We start from the raw sequence: 25,873 nt of genomic DNA, 5'->3' as shown, positions 1-25,873 counted from the left end.
GCTCTGCCGCTCGGGCGCCCCCTGGCGGTCTGGCGGGTCCCGGCGCTGCGGGGCCATGGCGGCCGCGGGCTGCGCTCCTCAGGCGCGTCCCGACGGGCGGGAGCCGCTGCTGGGGTCCGCAGAGGCGGCGGTGGACGAGGAAGAGGAGGAGGAGGAGAGCAGGTAGGGGCTTGTTGCGCTCGGAGGCGGCGCCAGGAGCTAGGACGCCCCCGCCGCGAGTGTCCCGCGGAGCCCGCGGGGTGCCTGGTCCCTTGCCGCCCCTCCCGGCAGCCCGGGGCTGAGGCGCTGCCCTGCCGGGTCCCGCCGAGCCGCCGCCGTGGGTCTCGCACCGTGCCGGGCCCGCCTGCGGCAGCGGGCCCGGCGCTGCTTCCCTCTGCGGGAAAACACAAACCCCCTCGCTTGGGAGTTCCTGAAAGACACCGAACAGCGTTCATGTGCGGCACAGGTCAGGGTGTTCAACAGCAGCAGTTCGGCGCTCGGGTTTGTTTTTTCCCTTCTGACGGCAAAACAAGTGTCTTGAACTTAAAATCGCAGATATGTCTAAGTGTAGGTATGACTTAACATCAACAGCGTTTATAAACTGTGTTCAGGCATCTGTATGCCTATAACCTGAGTGTGCATCATTTGATGGAGATTACTTTGTTTGTAACTGAGTTCGTAACTACTAATTTTTTTCAGCCCTTGCAATCTGCAGCAGTATCTTTTACACACAACTTTTACATTATTGTATATTGTTGTTTTTTCATCATGAAAATAGACTGGCTGTAGCTTTTAGTCAAATCAATAGCTGCCCAGGTTTGTGGTTCTTTTAAGGTTACAGATGTGAGGAAATATCTGGGGTTTTATGGTTTAAAGCACACTTCTTAAAGCCTTTATATGATGTGTGATGCCCCAAAGTGTCTATACAAAGAGTTTGCAGAATTGAAGACCTCCCTAGATCAAGATCAATTCTCTGTAACATTTGGTGTGTGATAGCATTTCTGTTATTTTGTTTGATTTGTCAGACTGGTGTTTTTCAGCAAAAAATAAATTCTTTATAGTCTTTGCTGAGTGGAAATCCACTCCTGCGTAACAAGTTACACAACTCTGTTGAGAGGTCTGTGAAAAATGTTGTTAGTGTCATATGGGAACAACTAGAAGAGGCTCTGATAATTATTTCTTTCTCTCTCTTGCTTTTTGGTTTGAAAACAGGGATGTTGTGGAAACACAGGAACATTATAAAAGCAGGTGGCGATCCATCTGGATTATGTACCTAACAATGTTTCTCAGTAGTGTAGGTGAGTAAACACATGTGGAATTCAATGTAACCTGTTTAATTAATATACTTTAGTTTGAAAATTACAGGGTTTTCTAAATATCAACTACACAGCTTCTTTAATGCTAGTGTTCTAACCTCAAAAAAGGTGTATTGTTTGATTCTTCAAAAAAGGATATATAAATCTAGCAAATCAAACAGTTACATCTAACAAGATAAGTAATAAAACTGGTTTTAGACAAAGTGGCATATTACAGGAAGCTGTGGTTTATGACTTCTTAATAGTTTGGTGATAGCAAGGTAAGGTTATTGCTCAGAACTGAGCAAAACAAAGGTCCCACTTTTATCATCCAAAGTGAAACAGAAATAATGTGGAGTTCTTAAGAGGTAAGATCTTTATGGGAATGTAAGCTGTATATTTCAAAATATGTATCAAAACTTGTTTTCTTCTACTGAACTTTGAATCTCCATTGCAGAACAAATTGAAATTTTATTCTTAAATAACTGCCCCTGAAAATAAGAATTCTGTTGATTTTTGACATGTCATGGTTTTCTGTGGGCCTCGCAATTATTTTGAGATTCATACAGGATACTTCAGTAACTCTTTTTTTTTTTTTATAAGTTAAAATCTCTTCAACTGATGAGTACAGATATGTCTGTATATCAAGAAATTCTTTTTACTTTGGGTACCTTGTCTTTCTGTTGGGAGGACAAGATATAAATTCTTTTGATTAGTGTGTATGCAGCTATAAAATTATGTTTTAAAAATAGTTCCTCCTGATAGGATGAATTACCACTCATTAAAAAAAGCTGGAAATGCACAGGTTTAGACTATAATACATTTAGAGGCAGAAGAATGAACCTTTACTAACTGTTTCAGGAAAGAAAATTACTGATAAAAATGACAAATAAAATAACTTCTGTTTTTACTGTGTTACAGGTTTCTCAATTGTAATTATGTCTGTGTGGCCGTATCTCCAAAAGGTTTGTAAATATGAGATTTTTAATTAGTAAGAACAGAAAACTGCTCAGAGAGTAGGTAATACAAAAACTGGCATTTTATTTAGAAAAAGAAAAAGTAAAGGGAAATGTGTGGCTTTAAGAGACTTATTCTGCCATCCACTTAGATGGCTTTTATTATTTCTTGTAAAATCTGTCAGTTTTTTTCTTGAATTGATAAGGTACCTCATAATCCAGAAACATTTGGATTTCCAATATCATGATTTCTTGGACAGTGAATCAATGGAAATGTTGTTATTAAAACATAATACACAAGACTTGCCATCTTGATATTCCTAACAGGGGGTTGTCATTGTTCCTGCATAGTGATTTTAGTTTGTTTGGGGGTTTTTCACCTCTTAGGTGTGATCTTAGGAGCAGCATAAAAGTCTCTAAAACTTTATACTGTACTGAGATTTTAGTGCCCCTGGAACTGTAGAAGGCAGTTTCAAATGCAAATTTGGAAGCACATAACTTGGGCAGGGATCTGGAGGTGTCATTGAAGGTGAGGCTGGTGATGTATTCTTGCAGATGACAAGCAAATGCATGAGATCAGCCTTGTAAATCATGACAGATTCAGGCATGTGCAGAGACAATGGAAGTGACTCTTTGCTCCTGGTGTGGAAACTGCCTGCCATATTGCTTGAATTCTGTCTCTAGCCCAGAATATCAGCAGTGCTGTACAAAAACTGTGGGAGTTTGCTGCAAGTGAGCCACTCCCAGGCTCAGAAGCAATGCATGTTTTATTGGTTTGGTGCATTGCTGGAGAGAGTTAGCCAAGGTTTATTACCACAGACAAAGTATTACAGTACAGAGTCCTTGGTATCCCAGGTACTAACTCTAAAAGGGTATTACTGATGATATAAAACACTTTACCAACAGAGCTGATTCATGTGTTTCCGCAGATTGATCCGACAGCAGATGCGAGTTTCTTGGGCTGGATTATAGCTTCGTACAGCATTGGCCAAATGGTTGCCTCTCCCCTGTTTGGCCTGTGGTCCAACTACAGGCCCAGGAGAGAACCTCTGGTCATTTCCACTGCTATTTCAGTAGCTGCAAATTGTCTCTATGCCTATGTCCATGTGCCCCATTCACACAACAAGTACTACATGCTGACTGCCCGTGCTCTCGTGGGGTTTGGAGCAGGTAACCACAGCAGAATTTATATTTCTGGAAATTCCTACATTCTGTGTCTTGTGTAAGATGGTTAATGCTGTGTTTTAGTACCAGGTTTACCACTGTGTGAATGATAACTAGATATTTAACAAGGCAAAGAGTTGGCCAGTAGTGGCTTGTAACAAAATTGTGTAATTGTGCGGCTGTGTAAAAATACTAGAGGGAGTGGTGGGTTTTATTTTCTTGCTAAATAAGAAACAACCCCCTAAAATAAATGTTGCTCAACAGTTTAACCATGTTACTTGATATTTACATGAACACTTGTTTGATTTTGGGTTGTCTTTTCTTGGAAGGAAATGTGGCTGTAGTTCGATCATATATTGCGGGTGCCACTTCTCTGACAGAAAGAACGAGTGCCATGGCCAATACCAGTGCCTGCCAAGCAGTTGGCTTCATATTAGGGCCAGGTAAAGCATATCTTCTTTCCTCTAATGCTTATTAGGTTGAAACTGGGCAGTGGAAATGGGAATCCTCAGCAGCTGTATGTAGGGGATTTTAAGGCAGAGTTTGTCAATGATACCAGAATTGAATGAATGGGATTGACTCCTCTATAGTTCTGTAAGCCAATGTAAATGAAACTGTCTGATCCAATTGCTTTGCACCCATTCAAAACCCCCCAGTGCATCTTTTCTTTCTAGTTTGCCCTTAGCACGAGGAATAATCCAGTCCCAGAGCCAAGGTTTTCCATGTAGGAGCAAGAGGAAAAAAGAGTAAATCATCTGTCTGCCAAGAGAATTAATTATTGGTACACTCAGAATTCTGTTCTATAACTGTCATGATGTTATTTATACTGTGTATTTATATGTAACCAAGTAGTTTTCTGGCTAGCTGAGATCCCACTGGTATCCATTTTGTTTATTTAGAGTAGGATTCTCAAAATGTAAAAGGTTATACAGGTATAATACTTAAATTTTACTTGGGAATTAGAACAACTTTGTGTATCCAGTTTTATATGTTCTGCATGTGTTCTAATATTTTCTTAATGATTCTCCAGGTTTTCACAGGACATTGATGTTTTTAAGTTTTTCAGACATGTTTTACACTTATCGGAGAAGAAGGAGTAACGTGGAAATTCCTTTGTCTTCAGCTGAACATGTACACGACACCAGTTTTATTTGGAGCTCTCTTAGGAGTTATTAATATTATTCTCATCTTTGCCATATTCAGGTAATCAAGTAAGAAAAAAAGATAACTATGCTACCTTGTGGGTGACTTGTAGCAAATAAATTGCTACTCAGCAGGAGGAGTAATAAACCCAAAGTCCAGAGTGCTAAAATCATATGTTATTTATTTTTTCAGTTTCTGCCTTCTTTAATACCTGTATTTTTATTATGCTCTTAAGTGAATCTTGATGATGCTATGGTTAGAATGTAAACTGGTTTAAAAAGTTAAAAATATTAGACTATTAGGCTCGATATAGTTTTAGTGTAAATGGTTGCTGCCCATGTATCTTCTCTACGGAGAAATGAGGTTGGTCTGCAGGGATCTCGCTGTCTGTGTCTTTCCTTTAAAGATCTCAGGGTTTTTTTTTTTTATTCATTATCCCATTGGTGCAGATGCGTAGGGATATGGGATATTATCCCACTAGAATACTATCTTTCTTGAATGGGATGGTGTTCACTACAGTCAGATGTAAGCTTGGTAGATGGTGTTTAAAGGAGCTGTGAATAATTATCATATAGGTGATACTGTTACAATTATTTTAATAGAAATATGAATCAGTAGAAGATTAAACAAATACGTGTATTAATGAAAAAAATTCTAACTTTCTAGGGAGCATCGAGTGGATGACATGGGACGGCAGTGCAAAAATATTAATTCTGGTGGAGAAGGTACCAGTGTTTTCTTGAAAACTTATTCTGTGATTATAATTTTGAAGTACTCTCTTATAATGTGTGAACATTTAGAAGTATTCTAAAGTCTGATGCACTGGGAAGTTGAAGTGGAAAATAGTCTACATCTCACTCTAGCTGGTCCAGAAAGTGCTTAATTTGTTCATGTTGTGTCCATAGTGCTGTCTGGTAGCAAAGAAGAAAAAAATTTGTATGGATCCTTCCATATTTTCACTCTGAGAAGTCTGCTGTGTAGCTTTGAGCTTGCAAGGAAACAGAAAATGTTTTGGTTTCCACTGTTAAGATATTTAAATAAATTTGCTTATTTTGTGGTCACTCAGGCCTCATTGGGAAAACAGACACTGTAGCCAGTTTGGAAATAATTTTCTGTAATTGTCAGCAGAATTGAAATTTCAGCAATTCCATTTCTATTTTAAAACTTTATACTTTGATTGTCAAATTATAACTGCCTAGCTGCCCGCCAACTTGCATGCTAAATACTTAAAAGACTGAAGGAATCATTATTGTTTGTAATTTGTGGTGGTATAAAAAAAAGCTCAGTGTGCACTTCAGGTAATCCTTCTGTTTTATTGCAGGAGGTGATGTTCTGGATCAGAACACAGAAGGAAGCATTGACCACGTTGCTGTGGTAGCACTCAACGTTCTCTTCTTTGTCATCCTGTTTGTGTTTGCTGTCTTTGAAACGTAAGTTTGTCTGTTTCCTCTCAAAATACTCAGATATGTAGAGTAACTAGATAGGGGGTGCATGTAGAGGCTTTTCTGTTCCACTTACTTTCCTAACTTCAAAGATAGAAGTCCAAAACCATAGGCAATCAAGTTGATGTGCACTGATACAGAGTAATGAGTTAAAGGTCAGTAATAACTAAAAGTATGTACAGTTTGTGGTATAGGAAACATTAATGTAAAAGCTTTTGAATGGTGGCAAACCCATATAGTCAACTTTTTAAGCGTTCAAAAATAAAAGTAGCTTAACTTGGGTTATGTAAAATCTTCAAAAAACACATTTTCAGTTGAGTATCTTGTTCTATGTTTTTATTTTAATTCTGTGGAATTTCTTAGTATGATTCTGATTAGCTCCAAGAGCTTCAGGGAATCCCTTACTTCGGTAATGATAAAAACAATTGTTTGATAGAGTTAATGCAGTTGTATTCTTAAATACACAATTTCATATGACTGGGGTATTTTTAGCCTAAATAAAAGATAATGTTATTCACTCCCAAACTTTGTGTGTGTAAGAAAATAAGTAAAACATAGCATTATCTCAGGCTGAAGTGTACTTCATTTTTTTAACTTAGAAAATACTCTGAGGATGTAAGATTTATTCTGCAAGTTTTTTGAGCTCTAATGTAGTGAAAATTTGTTTTACAATATGTCTCTGTCATAATTGCATTATTTTTAGAAAACTGAGGGTTTAGAGATTGGTTTCTGAAATGGAAACAGTACTAAAAGCTTATTATTGTTTTTCTCACAGAGTCTGATTTTTTTTCCATCTCTATTACCCTGGCTTGGTTTTAACTCCATCATATTTTCATGAACTATCAGAAATAGATTAATGATGCTTCAGAGTATGACTGGTATAATGCACTGATGTTTGGGACAACACATCTATGGAAACTAATGTAGGGCAGAAACTTTTTATGATCACTGTATTTTTGTTCTGTCGTTTCAGTATAGCTACTCCACTGACAATGGACATGTATTCCTGGACCAGGAAAGAAGCTGTTTTTTATAATGGAATAATCCTTAGTGTGATTGGCATTGAATCAGTTATTGTTTTCATGGTGGTTAAAATGCTATCCAAAAAGTAAGTTTTTGAGATTTTGTTGGCTAAGTGTGAAAAGATTTATGTCACAGCCAAATCTGTGTTACTCAAATCTTTTACTTGGTAATGAGTCAGGGTTTGCTGTGACAGTGAAATACTTCCAATTTTGGCACAGCCTTGATGCTGTAGTTGTTCTTTATTCTGTTAACATAACCCCCATATTTAACTATCTTTTACCACTGAATCACAAAACCCCAGGTTTTAAGATACTGTGATTTTGTAACTTTTCTTGCCAGTGTTTTGGTCAGGTATCATTTCCACAAACTAATGGGCTATATATCGTTAGCAGCTGCATAAATTTTACATTAATTAAATGATACACTTAATTGCAATTTCATTGCTTGATAGGACTGGTGAGCGTGCCATACTCCATGCAGGCTTACTGATTGTCTTGGTTGGATTCTTTATCTTACTGCCTTGGGGGAAGAAACTACCAAATATCCAGTGGCAAGGTATAGTTCAAGTCATACTAGACCACCTTTGTAATCTTCTTTTGAAAGCCTTTTATTGCACTTTTGTTCTTAATGACATGAATAACTTACTTTTACAGAAATAAAGAACAACTCCATTCCCAGAATGGTTCCCACTGAAATGTTAACACCTTTCTGGAGTTTGCAAGAGATGCAGCTGCCATCCAACCACACAGCAGAACCTGTGGGCTGCCCTGTCACACAGTCCTGGTGCCTGAACACTCCCATGATCTACCTGGCCCAGTACATCAGCTCTGATGTACTCATAGGGTTGGGCTATCCCGTTTGTAATGTCATGTCCTACACTTTATACTCAAAAGTCCTAGGACCAAAACCTCAGGTAAGCACAGTCCCTAAATGGTTTATGTCGTTTGCTCTTCAAGACTTGCACTGTCTTTATTAGAATGAGGCGTCTGGTTAGATTTCCTTTTGTCATCACCCAAGTAACAGTGTGTTTTAAGCAGGGCAGAACTTTGCAGGAGCTCTGATCTTTTTTAAAGTCCAAGGCAAGTCTCTAGGGCAACTAGAAAGCAAGGCTTGTGCTATTTATGCAAATATTAATGTGAAAATATCATGACTGTTCTGGAAGAGTCCTTTTTGTAAGTACCAATTATTTGGAATATCAGTGGAGAATAATGTTCCTAAGTTTATTATATAAAGACTACAAAAGCTACTAGATCCTCAGTACTGACATTTTGTAATAGTGAAACACTATAGCAAACTTATCGTGTAACTAAAAGTTTTACTCCCCTTTTCGCCGTTTTTTTCATGTTATATTTTGGTGAAAGAGACTAAATGCTTTGAGCCAGAATGCAATTTGCTGGAAAGCAGGAGTACTATGAGTGGAGCCTTGGAATTAATGGTTAGAGAGGCTGAGCAGTACTCTTGGAAACGAAGTAATCCGTGTCTTAATGAGTTAAGAAAGATAAGTGGTTGTTTAAATACTTCTAAATTTTCTAGTTAGGCTAATGGGTTGGAATTAATGGCAAGCCAAATAATTCCTGTATCACTTACATAAGCTTTTGATCTGCTGTAGGGTGTCTACATGGGATGGTTGACTGCCTCTGGAAGTGGAGCACGGATCCTTGGGCCTGTTTTTGTGAGCCAGATTTACACTCACCTGGGGCCACGCTGGGCATTCAGCTTGATCTGTGGAGTAGTTGTAGTCTCTCTCTTACTCTTGGAGATAGTATACAAGAGACTAATTGCATTTTCTGTCAGATACGGAAGGATGCAGGAAGAGAATTGTTAAATACATATTACAAAACCCCAAAAAAACCATAAAACCAACCAGAAGTAATACTTAGTTTATTATTGCTTTTTAATGAGGAGTACTTAACCACTGGCCTTATTGGCTGTGTGCTAATTGTACAGCTGTACTTACACATTGACAGAACACATAACTTGGTCATATCCTAATACCTGGTCACCCCTGCTGCAGTTGGCTCTTGTATTCTGCTTTTCTAGCAGCAGAGGAAGGAATGTGACAGGTTAGATCAACATGATGGCACATTTGAAGTGTGTACAGTTTAAATGATGTACATGTGCACTGAATGCAGCTGTGAAGGTCACAGGTTATGTGCATCCTTTCCAGAAAGAAGTAAAAGAAATATTATCTTGATTCTGTGAATCAGGACTAGTAACTCTTTTGTGACAAGAAGATTAGTTGAGCTGCATGCACTTTGTATGGAGACACCACTACTTGAGCAAACCTGATGTTGGGTTTGTTGGCTTGTGAGCACTGGTTAATACAGATCATCTGGTTCTGGAACCTGTTACATCTTCTCCAGGATTCCAAATGACAGGTGACAGAAGTGCAGAGGAAGGTATGTGCCCTCCACACAGGTAGCTGGTGTGGGATTTGGGTCTTTAAGTTGATCAAAAGCCATTGAAAATCAGTCTCAGCAGCTGTTACTTGAACTACAGTAAACCATATGTGCAATTTTTCCTCTACTGTTTTGCTGAATGCCTTTTTGTAGGAAGATAACCTGCAGAGTTGAAACATGCACAGCTTTTCTTAACTGCAAGAAAAGAAGTCTAAGCATGAGAGTTTACACTTTTGTACTTGGTGACAGTGAATGCACTGTGCTGAGCAGTGGTGGTAATCAAGTGAAAACAAAAGACTGGCTCCTTGGCATTCACTATTATCTGCAGACTTCTTCTGAGATTAGGGTACAAGAAACAGGAATTTACACTGTTTTAGTCATTCAGACTTTATTTTAAAAAGTAAGATTGTAATTTTCCTTCATAATGGGGCCTAAGCTCATCTGTACGGGTTTAGCTGTTTTAATGCTACTGGGGAAAAAAAACCAACTGGAACAATTCCAGTAGGAGAGTTGTGGCTGCTGTTTAATGTCTCTACTATTTGATGCTTATTGAATTTAATAAATGTAATTATGTATTCCTATGTAATCAATTGTTCAAACACTAAGAGACTACTGAATTAAAAGATGATTTTTTCAATACTGACTGAAGAGAATACAGAAGTTTTATTCCCTCCCAGGCTTTCATGCTGCAGAATCACAAAGTGTTAGGAGAAAGGAGTTCACTTTTATTAGCTAATTCATAGTAAGTGCTACTTGTGTATCTTTCTTGATGTTCCTAGTGCTAAAATCTTTGTTTGCAAGCTGTTTGCTTGATTTGGACATGAAAAAGTTATAAAAGTAAGTGAAGTTCTGTCTTTTAAACAGTAGCTGAATAAGGAGAACTGACTTGAATCAGTTAAGCTGAGCTGTGCTTGCACAAAGGCAGCACCAGCTCCTCTGAAACTCTTCATCTTCCGCCCACCAACACCGTTTTGGATCTCACTCCATTTAAGCCTTTTTCTAGCCTAATAAGGAGGTCATAGAGTATTTAAGTACACATCAAGCACCATCAGGAGTGTTAGCACACTTGAAGCAAAATGCTTAGGAAGAAAGCTACTGTTAATGCTGCTTCAGTTGCTATAAGTATTACTCAACATGTAAAACAAGGTAAAACCATCTAAAGTTATTAATTCCTACCCTTTAACCATCACTTGGCTATGAAACAAATAAATAGATCCAGACAATAACCACTGCATTTATTTTTTTTGTGTAACATGCTTGTGCAGGGAAGTTTTATGCTGCTGCTACAAAAAATAAAAACAGTTATAAAACATATACATATTTACATATATTACTTGTAAGACGTAAAAATATAAGTTATTTACAAATACAAATACTTGAACAGCACAGATGTATTTTCCTTGATTGTTGGCACTGAGTAAGCAGTGGGGTAAGAAAAAAATATAACAAATTCCAATTATTTCCAAAGACTTAATGCAGTCAAGAACTAAGTTGCTCTAAGTTTTGCTTGAGCAAGTTTATCCATCACTTTAATGAAAACTGTGTTTTGTATAATACTTTACACACAATTTGCTACACATAAACAGAACAGCCCTCCCCTTCCTACTTTTTACCAAATTTTGGCAGAATTTCTGCATAAGCTGAGTAAGATCAGTCACTTTACTGCGAAGTCAGAGTGAGTTCATTAAGCTCTTGTGCCATGACACCTGGTTCCCTTAAATCAGTGAGGACCAACTGGATTGGTAAACATCACAAGAATAGAAGATAGACAGTGCAGCTTCTCTTTGATGTATTCTGGCAATTTATCATCTTCTCCATACCTAGAGGCAAAGCAGCAGAGACCCTTAAATAATTTATTTCATGACAATATAGTTATTTCAAAACATTACTTTTCTTACCCTCCCTGTTTTTAATACTATGCCTGAATACTGGCTATACCCTAGACACCAAGTTGATACATTTTCAGCTTGTTTTATTCATTTGTTATCCAGAGTTCAGTCACAGCTATGAGTGCTCATCTTTATTTATTAAGCTTAAATAAGCTAATCCACTGAAGTGATTGCAAAGCTCAGGTTTAGTATTTACAAACCAAAGTCAATAGCAGCTGTGAAGCTCCCTAATGTACAGCAGCCTCGTACTGAGTGACCTGGACTGTTTTTACAGCAGGAACAGACTCACCTGGTTGTCTGGCCATCTGGAGAAGTGTAAGTGATAGAAGAGACACCTGCTTGGGCTACCAGCTGGGATCCATCATTGAACTGAACCCATACTGCTCCACTGGTCAGCTGAAGAGAGAAGTTGCATTACATTTTGAAGATATGAAATACAAAATTACACACCTAGAATTTTTCTAATAATGGAAGCTGAAAGTTTTTCAAAATTGCTGAAGTGCCTTAGGTATTTTGGTCAGTGTCTTAAAGCTAAAGATTTCATGGATATTACTTTGGAGTAAGTAGTCTCATGCAGACTTCCTCAGGTTTCAGATGCTTGGCTTTAATTATCCTTGTCCATAACAGATAAATAATTACCTTTACCTTAAACACTCCTAAAGAAATTTTATATAGGACCAAACACTAAATAGAGGTCCACTTGTAAGAGTTCACAGCTATACACAATTTGAAGTTTATACATATAAAAAGGATCTTTTTCTGTTAGGACAGGACGCTTACTTTATCTGGATTGCCAAGAACAATTTTTTTAACCTAAAGCTTATCCAACAGAAAAGCAGAGGGAAAATGGCTTTGCAAGGAAACAGTTTTTCCTGTTTTAGAGGAAGATGCATTTCATATGTACAGATCTAGTACATATGTAGTAAAAACTTTGTCATGACACCTTTGCATCTATATTAGTGAACAGAGAAGTTATAACAGTTTCAATTTTTTACTAGTGTCAAATTTAAATGACAAAAGACACTTAAGCAGTAATAGCCACAGGAAAATTGTGGTAACTGAGATGCTGAACTATTATTTTGGTTTCTTCTACTTACGTAGTTCACCATCTAATAAATATCTAAGACATTTATTTAAAAATATCTTTCCACAAACGAGTTTTAAACTAGTCCACAACTGAATGATTCCTCATAAATCAAGTTTAAAGTTAATGACTTGAACATACATACCTGAAATTTAATATGAAAAAAGAATAGACATGCCTCCTTTATCTATTGATTTCTCACCTGAGAAGCCCAACCAACATTTTTCACAAAAACAGATTTGACAAGTTGGGCTGAATTGGGACTGCATTCCGTTTGATGAACAGAGGAGCACATCTTTTCAACAGTGTTAGTCAGAAAAGTAGGTGTTTCACAAGACACCACCTAAAACCCAGAGATGCACAGAATTAACAGCCTTGGTATTAATCCTCCTGAAGAGGTACCAGCTGTAGTGGTAAATTACCACCTGTTCATGCATACAGGTAGATTTAGCCTCTATGCTTCATTTAACAGCATTACAGTATAAAAACCCCAGAGGGACACAAGTTTTTGTTGTCAGGTTCACTTCAGTCAGGTGAAAGTGATTCTGAACTCGGGACAGGAGCTACACAAACTACAGACATGCAGATCCAATAAATGTAGATGGATGTAGAGTCAACAAAGTTCACAATGCAAACTGAGTGTGCCAAGACCCCAGTAAATTCAGTCAGCTGAGGAAGTTTTACCAGGAACCAAAGCTTGGAGGGCCTTTTAAACAGAGCAGATGAAATTGCTCATGAAGCCTTATTGGCTACACGTATATTTTCACTTGCCCTTTTTTTATATACACATTAACACTTGATTATTTCAGAACAACAACCTCAAGTGTCAATATCCTTTGTGACTACCATTTGATATACACCACTGAGGGCACATCAGAACTTTCAAATTCAAGTCTGTGCTGGATAACATGAGTAAGCAATTCTCAAACTCTGCTCCCAGGAGGCATTTGTAGTAAAGTTTTGGAGTATTCTGATTTTTCAGATGCTCTTAAATCCAGATGTCAGAAGTTAGTTGAAATCAAAGTTAAAATTTCTAGTCAATATGCTCCCAAATGGCTAATAAAATCCTATGTCCATACAAATATCATTCCATCAGTTCAAGTGAAACAGCATTATGGGAGACTGGTTTCCATGGTATGTCCTTGTGTACTTACAGGAGCACAGTTTGGAGTCTGAACAGGAGTAGAACTGGCAGCTTTATTTCTATCCAATGCCACAATTTCTTTTGAATAGTTTGCATTGTCCAACAGTGGAGGTGCTACAGCCTGTGGTGATTCAGTATTACCAGGTTTTCTGGAGAGATAATGAGAAAAACTGGGAAAAAGTGTCCAAAAGGGACTAAAGAAAGAAGTGAGGAGACGCAGCTGTTCCTTCATTTTACCATGGACCATCCAAAGCACCTGATGGCAGAAGGCTTCTGCAGAACTGTTTTTCAGTTCAAATATGGAAGTATTCAATAAATATTCAATAAATACTTATTCAAATACATTTTCAACTGAAAGAGATTACCTTCCAACAATTATTGGAAAAAATGGAACACTTCTACTCCTTTTTTCTTCTTCCAAAACAGCAGATTCCAGTGCAAGGCATATACGATGTCCCTGAAATTAGAAGGAGTTTATAATGAAGTTTTAAACTGAGAACTGTATAAATATTTCATACATGTTTAGTGTGGCAGGTGAGCCCACACAAGGCAATTTCAATGATACTGAATTTTTCAAGTTGCATAAAGCAGCTTCATCTATTCTGTTTAATCCTTTCATCAGGCAGGCAAACCTGCTTCACACACTAGTGAGAATCTCCTCTCAATCTTGGTTGTGAGGCATCATAGCTGTTACCTATACACTGATATTTGCTCTTCCAAAAAACATCTCCCTCCTTAATAGTGTCATGAAAAACATGGAAAGCAACACTGGAAGCACACTTGTGAAAGAGAAGCTGAATTTTCAGCAAGTTGCTTTGCACTGGAAAAGGCCTATGAATAACACCTTACCTCATTTGCATGATCCATATAAACCTGTATTTCCTTCTTCAACCCTGCTTCGCTTTCTCCTTTCAAAGTGAAGGACTTCCCTGATTTTTCAATCACACGAGTTACACCAGCTGTCTTATGTATCTTTGCTCCTGCAAGAAAATGTGAACCCTTTTAGTGTGAGCTGTATAAAATACCAGTTAACCACAGAAAGCTTGGAGTAGGGACATGCCTCTCACCAAGCACGTTAACTATCAAAGGTAGATGTAAAAAAAAGCTCATGAATAAAAACTAAGTATAATTTAAATAACACTTCTGCAACATGCACTTCCAGAAGAAGATACCAGTAAGGAATTAAAGAATAATCAAGTAATCTACAAGAGCTAGAATAAAGACAGAGTGGCCAGAAAACTCTTTATAGGGCACTATTTTCTTCAAACTGAAGTGGTGGTTGTTTAGTGTTTGGCAATATTTTAGTGCAGCTCTAAAACCATGATCCTACTTGCATAACAGCAACATGAATACATACCATCATAAAAACAAATTTCAACATCTGCATGGGGTGAATTTTCCATCAACATGCACTTGGCATATCTCGTATAGAACGTCACTTTGGGGGTTTTTGTTCTTACCAACTGCACAAACTTAGCTGCATACTGGTATTTTTTCCAGTACTTTTCTAAAAAAAAAGAAAACAAACATTTTTAGAAGTTAGAAGATTAAAGACTGTGCACCAGCTTGAAGCAATTGAAATTATGTATTTGCTACCTTAAGGTTAGGAGTGATATTTAAGCATTTGACAGAAGTATGTTTAAAGAAACTGACTTGTTTCCACCAACAGCTCCTAGTATGAACTAGGAAAAGATAACAAGAGCTTTAATTTTAGTACACTACATTTTAAAATGGGTGACTCCTTAAAACTCCCATATAAAAGTTGGGAGTTAAATTAAAACCTGTGGGTTACACTTTCTTGTGAAGTTTCAAAATATTTCCACCATTTTAATCTAATTCTGAAAGGAATTTTACTTCAGAATTATCTGAGAAGTAACAGCTAAAAGCCATAAAGTTGCAAGATTCACTTAAAATATCCTGTTAATCATCATAATTTTAAAATAAATTTCAGGTTACCTGGCAAGTTGTCAAAATTATACATGCAGATGCCTTCAGGAGGAGCAGGAGGTCTGTCATCAAGAAGGAAACCTCTTCCTTCATTTGGATGATAAACTGCAATCTACAAAAAGGGAACAAAAATTGTGTGTAGTTGCAACTTACTACAGCACTGTGCACTTTTAGGAGTTATGGAAATAGGTAATATTTTAATTAATTACTGTGATTTACCATGAAAGCTCTATTCCTCTAAGGAATTATTTACAGCAGCACTTTTTCAGCAACACTTCACCTATTCCAAAAGTCAAGTCCAATTTTTCTCTGAAATAATTGCTTGCTACCTATATGGCTTTATTATGGAAGGGAGAAGTTTACAGCTGTGCATATGGAAACACTGGATTTCAAAAGAAATAATCACTTAACACAAAAAGACAAGCTATGAATGAACTCTAAGACCTTTATACAACAGTGAAGAAATCAAAAACACTCACCACATTTCCATCACAAGATATTCTGAGAACTTCTTTCACAAGTTCCTGTGAATGGTGTTCTTTCAGAAACTCCATACACACTTCCCCAGTATCTAGAATGCTCACCTAAATTATATTAAATATACAAGTTAAATAAAAAGACCTTTACCTTCTGCAAAAGGTAAAATACCACTTTTTTCCACAAATGCTTTAATAAATGCTTTTCTTTTTCCTTAAATGCACTTCAAACTTATAAATGCTTCTGACAGTAACTTTTGTTATTAGTGCTGTTAAAGCAGAGCACTTCACAATGACTGAAGGGTATCAGCCTGGTCACTGAGGGTGTGGCTTCTTAAGGGACAAATCAAACACAGACAGGCCTATTATATTTTAAGTATTCTCTATACAAAAATTAAGATGCATCTTATTAATATAATTTTAAAATAAATTATTATAGGTTAAGTTTCCTAAAAACATATGCTTCTAGTTTACCAAGTGATTTTTAAGAGACAGTTGCATTGCATTAAACACTTCAATTGTCCCCATTTTAAAGAACTGATACATACCACTGCATTTTTGGTTTTTTGCCTGATGGGTTTCAGCCTGTGAGCACTGAGAGGTGACACAACACTTCGCAGTGTAGGTTTCTGGTGTGCTGATGGTTCTTGGCCCCAAGTTTGGTTTTGTTCTGGAGTTGACCAAAGGCCACATGTAGGAGATGGCTGAATTTTCTCGTTTTTGCAGAGAACTCCAGGGATGCATTTCTTTGGGTTTCTCTGGTTTAAAGAATGTGGACAGTCACCAGATGCATCCTGATTCCTTATATCTTTTAAGGTGTTCCATGGATTTCTTGATGCATCCTGCTGCACATCCAGATGATACCGAAAACCTCCATGCGCGTTACTCTTGCCAGTCAGGTCTGCAGGTGGTCTCAGAGGAACTGAAAACATCACCAAGGGACATTTTAGATTCAAAGAGTCACAACCAGAAGGAAAAAAATTCTATTATCATTTTAAAAGCTTTTCAAAGCATTGTCTTAGAAGACTTATTTAAGGGAAGAATGGGATTTCTTTAATCCTCAGTACAAATCATCAGGCTATGACTTAAGTGCCATCAATACCAGTGCTAACAAAATTCCAGTGCTACTTAAAACAAGCTGTTCCTATATTTCAGTTATGACAGTCTTCAGTTTTTATACATCAAGTAATTTTAAAAAAATCATTTATAAACAAAACATGAAGATTTCAAATAGATTCTTAAACAAGAATTAGTTTAATCTGTTGAAAGACAGCTTATTTACCATTCAGATAACCACTAGTAGCAAGTTTCATGCAAGTTCCAGTTTATGTAATTAGCGTTTTACCACCAACCAGAGGTTTTGATACTCAAAACGCTAAATGCATGTTCCAAATCCCTTATTTTTTAAATCCTTGTATTTATTTTCTTTTAAACCCCTATTTTTATGTTTAATCTTCCTATAATCCCTCCCATAATTTTGATATTGAAGCCCTTGATCAACTTTCACCTCACCCACATCACTATTGTGCTCCTTCTGCTGTGTGGCAAAACAGTTGAGAAGGGACCAAAAATTAAATAGGATTACTCAGACCATATGTTGTTCTCTGATTCAAATTCCCTGTAGACAGGAAAGGAAGGAGTCCAGTAATATCAAACCAAAAAACACCAGAATGGATTTGTGGCTTATTCTTATGATTAGATTACATTATTTGTAAATGATGTAACGATGCAGAACAAAGAACACCTCCTTCCCTTCTGTGTCTTTTGTCCTTCCCTCCACCCATCCTTCTGCAGCCTTATTATCTTTCTCATTCACTGAGGTGCCATCTTCTCTTATTTAGTTGTATTTGCATGATGAAATTAACAGGGTTTCAGATCACCTGCTAATATTTTGTCATATTTACACTTACATATTTACACAACTGAGTAATTATGTCAGGGTCTAGAATTCTGGTTTCCTCTTTTTAGTTTTTTTTTTTTTTTTTTATTTTGCTAAAATACTAGTAGAAAATGAAAACTTGTTTTAGGAAACTAAGTATTCAAATTCAATTTACAAAGAAATAAAAAAAAATAGAAAAACCCACAGAAACTATTACAAATCAGTGCTCTAACTTGAGTGCAAAAATACACAGCTGATGAGTAACACACCATTTGTTTGCATGCTTCCAAGCCACTGCTGCATGGTCTCAGCCTGGGACTTCTGCTCTAACAAACCAACCTGGGGCTTCACTGGGCACAGATAATTTGAGCTACAAAATAAAAGTTAAACATGTAATCAAGATTGCATCAAAGACACTTGCACAACAAAAGTTACAGCTGCAGAAACCACAACACTTAGAGGATTTAAGAAATGCAGGCAGCGTTTTGTAGCTCTAGGCAGCATAGAACATGTTTCTTTTTCATGCAGTAAAGCATAAAAAAATAAAAGTTTCCAAATGGAATGAAAAGTTACAATAATGCTGCCAGCAGTAGCTGTTCTTACATCTGGATCTTTATTCACAGCCTTGGAGAAGACACAGTGATGACATGACACCCAGGATGCCAGTGTATCTCACTCAGCATAACAAATATGCAGCTGAAAGATGCCAATCCTGTGCTCCAAAGTAATTTTAATTCATATAAAATACAGTCAATCCCAAAAATTATAAAGATCTTTTTATCAGCTTTTCAGTTGATGACATAGATGTAGTCACAGATGAACTGAGGCTATAATCCACGTGTTGAAGGATAAAGAATACAACCAAAACCACTCACTGCAGAGTCACTGATATGTTGTAAATTCACTCTAAGCTCCTATGAGGTTTTTTATCTCCATAGCCTGTACCTGTCTGCACTTTCTTTTTGTGATGATGACTACTTCACCATTGGCAAGGACTTAGTTACCACCAAAACCACCCCAAAACTACAGAATATAAACCACCTAATTTAGGTCTCATGACTTTGCATTTAAGATTGCTGTACAAGCTGACTATAGATGTAAGAGGCTTTCCTATAATCAACTATGTAAAAGAAGGAGTAACCATTAAGTAAATCCCCACACTCACATTAATATTCTCTCATGTTTACATTCAGCATGGCTTTATGAAGTCATAGGGAGCAAAAGTAAGCATTACATTAACACGTGCATAAATTTTTGATCATCAAACATTTCTCAAACTAGAGAGAATGCACATGCCCACTGAACTTTGCTTATGTCAAACATTTGAGAACAGTCAAGAAAAACTTCTTGCTCCATTTACTTTTTCTGCAGGGAAAAATGCTTGTTTGTGTTTTCCTTGAACTGATTTGCAAAGAGAAAATATAGGAAATGATGATACCTCTAAAGTGGAGAGGAATGCAGGAACTAAGATATGGAAATCCTTATATTAAAATAGAAAGTGGTTCTTTTGATAATCTGCTGATGGAAAATGTATAGAAAGAAGCCAGAATTTTCACACAGAAACTACAGCTAAGTACAGAACTAAATTTTAGATAATTACATATGATCAATGCTTTCCCTACTGGTACACTACTTTTATAATTTATTGCCTAACCTTTACTAAATTTTTATCTTCTGCAAGCATAAGAGAGAGAAAAAAAATCACCTCAAGAGATCAGCAAGTAAAAATGTTGGTAATTGCACTTTGAATGCCTTCTGCCCTCATCTGTCTCTTCTACAAAGAACAATTAGCAAGGCTGTCCACTACAGTTTCTGGGGGAAAAGAAATACTCAACTTGCTGCACGTGGAAAGAAGAAAATAATGGAGTATTACCAGCTTTAAATTTCATCTGAATAAAAACTGATTCTTACTGTGGTTGATCTTTTACAGGTGGAGATATCTGCTCTTCAAAAGAACCAGAAGTACTAGAAGTCTTCTCCTTAAATATTTCTCCTATATCAGTATAGCTGTTGGCAGGTGAAAAGTATTCTGTGTTTTCCCTTGTTCCTACTTTAGGCTTGGAAAGCACTTCCAAGGAGTGACACCGATCAATGACGTTGGATATGCCTTGAGTCTGGGATGTGCCAGACCTGTCTGAGGAGTGGGCTCTTCGGAGGTAGCGGGAATGTGGCCTCTCCTCTCCAGGCTGTGTGGCTCTTCCCCTGCCACTTACGCCAATATCCTTTCCCTGAATCCCCCACTGTCGGAAAGAACCACTTCCATCTCCTGATGCATTAGTACTGGAATTCTTGTTTGTAGGAAAAAACGTAATTTTATTTGGGAGTGGCTGTCCAACTAACAGCTTCTTCTTTTCCTTCAAGCAACCGCTGGTACTGATGCTGGAAGAGCCTGTGAAGGTTGTAGAGATGGTGGCATTTCCGCTGTCCATGGAATCTTCCGAGGTTCCCAGATCTCTACTCCGTGCAGAGCTACCCCTGGACATGAAAGGATGATCCAACACCGAGGAAAGACTCAAGCGATCGGCCGGGTTTTTGCGCAGCAATCTGTGTATGAGGTCCTGCGCCTCTCTTGACAAGAAAGCTGGCATTTCATAATCTGCCAACACCACTTTATTCAGCGTGTTCCTGACTGTGTCTGTGTCAAAAGGGGGCTTTCCAATGAGAAGAGTGTAGAACATACAACCCAGAGACCACACATCAGATTCAAGTCCGTGTGGGCTCCTGGTGGCTATCTCCGGAGAAATGTAATTGGGAGTTCCACACATGGTGTAATGCTTTTCATGAGGCATCTTCAGCTGAGTCGCCAGTCCAAAATCAGCAATCTTGACATTCATGTTATTGGTGAGTAAGATATTGGAGAGGGTGAGGTCACGGTGCAGTATTCCATGGGAATGGAGGTACAGCATACCTGTGATAATCTGATGCAAGAAGTGTCGGGCTGTCAAAAAAAAACCAGATGTTGTAGTCTTATAATTAAAATCATAGCACTGAAAAGAACTCAGCTTTAAGTCTGCTACTGGTCTTGCTTCTTCTGTTTTTTTCTTTTTTTTTTTGTAATAAAAAGAATGTTACAAGGATGTTTATGTGTAAGGCTAGTGAAATTGGAATCAACTTTCTGCTTTCTACTTGAAGCAAAATGGCACAACTATGTCCTAAGTTCATGAAAACATATGCAACGCAGGAAACAGGACTGGAAATATTTTCAGTTGGCCTAAACCTTTAAAAATTACCTTCTTAAGCATTAAAGTTGAGTTGCTCATCACTTTTGGAAACATACAAGTTAAACTGATGATGCCTGTATAGCAGTACCCCTTTAATCCAGTCCTGTGGCCTGGGTTTCAAAAAATCCCTACCTATAGTAGTTCCATGGAATCAGAAATAAACTGGAAGAGAAACAGGTAAACTGGAAAAATTGTGCAACAGGTGAGCAGTGAGGTGAGTTTGGAAGCAATAGAGGCAGAAACTGACAGTTTTCCTGTACTTCTTTCCCCTTCCCAGTCTCAACCCACATTTCAACACAATTCTAAGTACAAAGGTAAGCTCCACTGTTTATATACCTCTGCCTTCTAAGATCACTATTTTTTTATATGCCAAATAGCACAAACAGAAACAAATGTGTATAGAAATGCAAGTGAATACATGTACAATAATAATTAATCTTTAGATTATCACTTAACCCAAGATTTTAAGGTATAAAACTGTGATGGCAGTTCTCAATACTCTTCCTCTAGAATAAAATATTTATTGAGTGAGCCTAAATGTTAATGCAGAGGGCTCCACAGAACAAAAAAAAAAATCTCACCTTCATCTTCTGAAAAGGGTTTCTTTCTGTTCTTTATGTATCTGCTCATTTCACCATTGTGACACATCTCAAGTATCAAGTATACGTAGTTGCTATCTTCAAAATAGTTATAAAGCTGGAACATAAAACACGTAAAAAATGAAATTCCATTCTGTAGACTATGCAGCAAGTCACATATACAGCCCTCTCGACAAACTCCACAATTCTTACCTCGAGTATAGATGGATGCTTTAGCTGACAATGTATTTTCACCTCATTCTGAACCCTCTGTACCATTCCAACTTTGTGCATGGCTTTTTTGTCTATCTGTAAGTGGATCACAGAATAATTTAGATGTTCTCTACCTATATTTGCCTAAAAATGTCTAAGCATAAGCAAGTTTTCACATAGTTTAATCTAATGTACTCTTGTAATGAACAAGTATAACAGATAATTGGAGGAACACCACAACCAAAAACAGTCAAGCGTTAATATTTTCAATACTAGCACTAACTAATTTTCTTCTGAAGTACTTGAGCAGAGAAACCTAGTTCTGATTTTGCCAGACATATCGGCTAAATGTAGTCAACATTAAAAAGCACTTCTATTAATTACCAAGTCTAATTGGTTCTGGTGCATCTTCCAGCACCGAATCCTAACCTTAATGTCCGTTATATACCAACATTCAACTCAAACATCAGCGCCCAACTGCATAACCCCAACCTGTTGCAGCTTTGCATCTGGTTTCTTGGGAGACGGATAGTTCCTTGGCCGGCTGCCTTACCATTTTGATGGCCACTTCCAGGCCGGTTTTCAGGGATACTGCTCGGTAGACCCCTGCGAAGGAGCCCTTCCCCAGGAGGTTCCCCACCTTGAAATCCTGCAACACGAACAAACGGGCGTCGTTAGCCCGGGGCTTTGTCAGCCGGGCTCCGGTGCGCCTCTCCCAGCGCGGACCCTCCCCCCAGCGCTGGGGAGCCCTCACACCCCGGGATGCGGGCAAACCTGGGGGCAGCTCTCCGGGGCACAGCCGCGGTGCCCGGAGGGGCCGCGCAGCCAGCCGCGCCGCATCCTCCTGCCGGCAGCGCGATCCCGGCTCGGACTGGCGCTGCGCTGCCCGGGGCGGCGCGGCCCGCCCGCCTTCCCGCCGCCGCTCCCGGGCCGCGGGATGCACCCAGCGCGGCTGCCATGGCAGCGCCGCGCAGCCCCGCTCCCCACAGACACGTGGGGACGGGCGAAGGCGCGGGAGGCATCGCGCTCCCACACACACCGCCGGGAGCGGGGCGAGCCCGCGCACAGCCCCCCCGCACCTCTATCCTCTCGCCGATGCAGGTCGCCATGGCGCCGGCCGCTCTCCCTCGGGTCCCGCTACCGGTCGTACCGAGGCCCTGGGGCGCGGTTGCCCATCAGGGCGCCCCGGGCCGCCCGCCCCTGCGCAGCCCCGCTCGCTCCCGGGCCCCGCGGCGGCCGCTCCGCGCCCCCCCCGCCGACATTTTGAAAAGTCGCGCCGTTACCCCCCGGCCCCGCCCCGGGACGAGGCTGCGTCTGACGCAATCGCGTCACGCAGCGGCGCGCGCGGGCCTCGCGGCCGGGCTGGGAGGGGGAGCTGCCGCGCGTGCGCGGGGCGGCGCGTGCCCGCTTCCCCCCGGGCGGCCGTTACGGCGCGTGCGCTCTGAGGGGCTCGCGGGGGCGCGCGCCGCCTCAGCCCCTCAGCGAGTGTCGCCTCAGGCCGGCCCGCTGCAGGACGGTGCAGTCGGGCAATGGCGCGGGATGAGCCTAAAGATCAGCTAGTTCCATCCTCCGCTGCCAGGGCCAGGGACACCCCCCTACACCAAGTTGCTCAAGGCCCTACCCAACGTGGGTTTGAATACTTCTGGGTATGGGGCATCCACAGCCTCCTCTGGCAGCCTCTTCCAATGTCTCACCACCCTCACAGTGACAAATTTCTTCCAAATATCTAAGCTGAATTTCCCCTCTTTGAGTTTGTACCCATTACGCCTTGTCCCATCACTACAGCTCCTGATGAAGAGTTTCTCTCTCGTTTCCCTGTCACCCTTTCAGAGACCGGAAGGTTACTCTGAGGCTTCCACTCAACCTTCTGTTCTCCAGGCTGAACAGCTCCAGTCCTCACAGGACAGATGCCCCAGTTCTCATCAACTTTGTGGCCCTCACCTGAACTTGCTTCAAGAGTTCTGTGTCCTTGAACTCTGAACTTCTGTGTCTGAACCTTACACTGGCGACACCAGAACTGTACTCAGGGCTCCAGGTGGGATCTCACTAGAGCAGAGCAGAGGGGAGAGCCACCTTCTCTGACCTGCTGGCCACGCTGCTTTGGATGCAGCCCAGGACATGGTTGGCTTTCTGGGCTGTGAAGGCTCACTGCCTGCTCATGCTGAGCTTTTCATCAACCATCACTCCCAAGTCTTTCTCCGTGGGGCTGCTGTCAATCACTCCTCTGCCCAACTAGTTGGTGTTTCTGCGATTGTCACAATCCAGGTGTAGGACCTTGCACTTTGCTTTGTTGAACTTCATGAGGTTTGCATCAGCCCGTCCTCAAGCCTGTCAAGGTCCCTCTGGATGGCATCACTTCTCTCCAGCGTGTTGACTGCACCACACAGCTTGAAGTTGTCAGCAAATTTGCCAAGGGTGCACTTGATCCCATTGTCCATGTCACCAACAAAGATGTCGAACAGTGTTGGCCCAGTACTGACCTGATGGACACTGCTTTCAGCTGTAAGTCATGGTTTTGTGAACAAATTCCTTCTGGGTCTTTAAACTTTGTCAAAGGTATTGCAACTCCCACATCTGTTAGTGTGTTCCTGACTAATAGAAGGAATTCCAGGTAGGAATTGTGACAGTTTTGTGGTGGTTGTTGCTGTAATTTTTGTTTGAATACAGCACAGCTTTTCTTTGAATTGTCTTATATGACAAGGAGGTGCAATGAGTATCAAGTACAGGCAAAACTGAGAGGCAAAGACAGCGCAGCTGCTTTAATCCTTTTGTGGATTTAATTCCCAGCTATCTTGTTTAGTTTTTTGAAAATGCTATTTCCATCCATTTTGCTGAATTAACATCTGAACTATGGGTCACACTGGGGTTTAAGGAAAGACACAAGTGAAGATAATCAGGAATGAACCTCATTCCATCACCTGTGTTTAGCACGCTCTTCTTGACAGAAATCTTTCAATAGGAGATACTAGCACATTATTGGGCAGACCTCTGAGTCATATGCCTGTATGTGACTTTAAAAGTATTCTGTGACTCTTTTGTGTTGAGTTTTACCTAAAATATAGGATAAAACAAAATCCTGGGGCAATGTACAGAGACTCTCATGTGTCCTTTGGCTCCTTCATTTAACTTTTGTTTATTTTGTCACAGTAGCAATTAGACCTGGTCAACAGTACTTCATGGCTAATGTGAAACAAAGCAACGGAGTTGTAACAAATTTAATTTAATTTGCTAGGGGCCTTCGCTCGATGCCAGGTGTCATTGATGGATTTCCTTTCTATGGGTAAGGTGAATTTAAAATGTGAGGGAACATCTTCAAATTCCATTACCTCACCAGTTTGTTTACAATCTCATGTGCTTTTCTATTCCTAGCTGCTCTATTAAAAATGAAATTCATTTTTGGGCAAGCATGCCTTCAATCAATATTTAGACTCGATCCCTATAGTGAGCTGGTGTCTGTCCCTTGCACAGAATAAATCTCCCCCAGTTTCTGAGAATATATTTTTTTCCATTTCTTATTTGTCAACTTATATAACAATATTTGGTTATTCAGTTTTGTTTTTGTTTCTTTCTTAATGTTCAGATGCAGCACTGTTTGCACAATCTGAAACAGATGTGACTATTGGCAGCCTGTTTGTTCTTCTTTTGTGAGACAGGACTGTTCATGTGGCTCCACAGTGAACCAGATCAAGGCATTGATTTGGGCTGGGAAAAAGGTTTTTATTTTTATTGATTTCTATTTTATTAGTCTGCCCTCTGAATTATCCCACCTCATAAACACATCTTGTTGGCTCCTTCTGTACCAGGGGAGTGCTCCCAAAGTTATTTTTGCTAGGGCAGGCATCCAGGATGCAAGGAGGAGATGGAGTGATTTAGCACTTCACCTTCTCCAGTGTTTGCCAGCTTGTGGCTATAAACTTAAGCAGTTCCCTCACTACCTGCCAACTTTCATTGTTGAAATAAAATACAGAGGTGGCTTGTAATCAAGCTGCACTTTCTCCTTCAGAGAACAAGGCTCTTGGGAAGGTGAATGCAGTCATGGAT

The 25,873-nt window shown here is 39.6% G+C and overlaps 2 protein-coding genes across 5 annotated transcripts; one reads left to right on the top strand and one right to left on the bottom strand.

The window, feature by feature from the left end:
* Nucleotides 1-25: 25 nt before the first annotated feature.
* On the top strand, nucleotides 26-10,044 carry MFSD8 (major facilitator superfamily domain containing 8). Of its 2 annotated transcripts, none has more exons than XM_085057870.1 (12): nucleotides 26-162; nucleotides 1,192-1,277; nucleotides 2,196-2,239; nucleotides 3,160-3,400; nucleotides 3,724-3,837; nucleotides 4,453-4,597; nucleotides 5,204-5,262; nucleotides 5,859-5,967; nucleotides 6,953-7,087; nucleotides 7,454-7,557; nucleotides 7,656-7,915; nucleotides 8,612-10,044. In XM_085057870.1, the coding sequence occupies exons 1-12, from the start codon at nucleotides 56-58 to the stop codon at nucleotides 8,825-8,827; spliced, it is 1,620 nt and encodes a 539-aa protein (XP_084913996.1). In that variant the 5' UTR covers nucleotides 26-55; the 3' UTR covers nucleotides 8,828-10,044. The 2 variants fall into 2 exon arrangements, with proteins under 2 accessions (XP_084913996.1, XP_084913997.1); XM_085057871.1 differs by lacking the exon at nucleotides 26-162 and adding an exon at nucleotides 527-546.
* A 571-nt stretch (nucleotides 10,045-10,615) lies between these two features.
* Nucleotides 10,616-24,392, bottom strand: PLK4 (polo like kinase 4). Of its 3 annotated transcripts, none has more exons than XM_085057868.1 (16): nucleotides 24,313-24,392; nucleotides 22,386-22,481; nucleotides 21,833-21,928; nucleotides 21,623-21,737; nucleotides 19,732-20,758; nucleotides 18,090-18,190; nucleotides 16,490-16,863; nucleotides 15,945-16,049; nucleotides 15,475-15,577; nucleotides 14,876-15,025; nucleotides 14,368-14,498; nucleotides 13,884-13,975; nucleotides 13,529-13,667; nucleotides 12,577-12,717; nucleotides 11,580-11,686; nucleotides 10,616-11,221 (listed from the first exon to the last, which is right to left on the bottom strand). In XM_085057868.1, the coding sequence occupies exons 2-16, from the start codon at nucleotides 22,386-22,388 to the stop codon at nucleotides 11,122-11,124; spliced, it is 2,784 nt and encodes a 927-aa protein (XP_084913994.1). In that variant the 5' UTR covers nucleotides 22,389-22,481; nucleotides 24,313-24,392; the 3' UTR covers nucleotides 10,616-11,121. The 3 variants fall into 3 exon arrangements, with proteins under 3 accessions (XP_084913994.1, XP_084913993.1, XP_084913991.1); XM_085057867.1 differs by lacking the exon at nucleotides 24,313-24,392 and adding an exon at nucleotides 22,912-23,092; XM_085057865.1 differs by lacking the exon at nucleotides 24,313-24,392 and adding an exon at nucleotides 22,607-22,687.
* Nucleotides 24,393-25,873: the final 1,481 nt, after the last annotated feature.

This window comes from Lichenostomus cassidix, chromosome 4 (assembly GCF_008360975.1).
Source record: "Lichenostomus cassidix isolate B80296 chromosome 4, HeHo_3.0, whole genome shotgun sequence".
NCBI classification, from domain to species: domain Eukaryota; kingdom Metazoa; phylum Chordata; class Aves; order Passeriformes; family Meliphagidae; genus Lichenostomus; species Lichenostomus cassidix.
Note: the sequence above shows the minus strand (reverse complement) of the source record. Positions and strands in the feature narration are given on the sequence as shown.

What these genes read in the sequence shown, in the direction of transcription:
- MFSD8 (XM_085057870.1), top strand. Translation starts at nt 56, where the DNA reads ATGGCGGCCGCGGGCTGCGCTCCTCAGGCGCGTCCCGACGGGCGGGAG. An exon ending in CTCATCTTTGCCATATTCAG is followed by an intron (nt 4,598 to 5,203) that starts GTAATCAAGTAA and finishes CTAACTTTCTAG; the next exon opens with GGAGCATCGAGTGGATGACA. An exon ending in TATTAATTCTGGTGGAGAAG is followed by an intron (nt 5,263 to 5,858) that starts GTACCAGTGTTT and finishes GTTTTATTGCAG; the next exon opens with GAGGTGATGTTCTGGATCAG.
- PLK4 (XM_085057865.1), bottom strand. Translation starts at nt 22,672, where the DNA reads ATGCGGCGCGGCTGGCTGCGCGGCCCCTCCGGGCACCGCGGCTGTGCC. An exon ending in AAAAAACCAAAAATGCAGTG is followed by an intron (nt 16,050 to 16,489) that starts GTATGTATCAGT and finishes AATATAATTTAG; the next exon opens with GTGAGCATTCTAGATACTGG. An exon ending in TGAAATTTGTTTTTATGATG is followed by an intron (nt 14,499 to 14,875) that starts GTATGTATTCAT and finishes ATTTTCTTGCAG; the next exon opens with GAGCAAAGATACATAAGACA.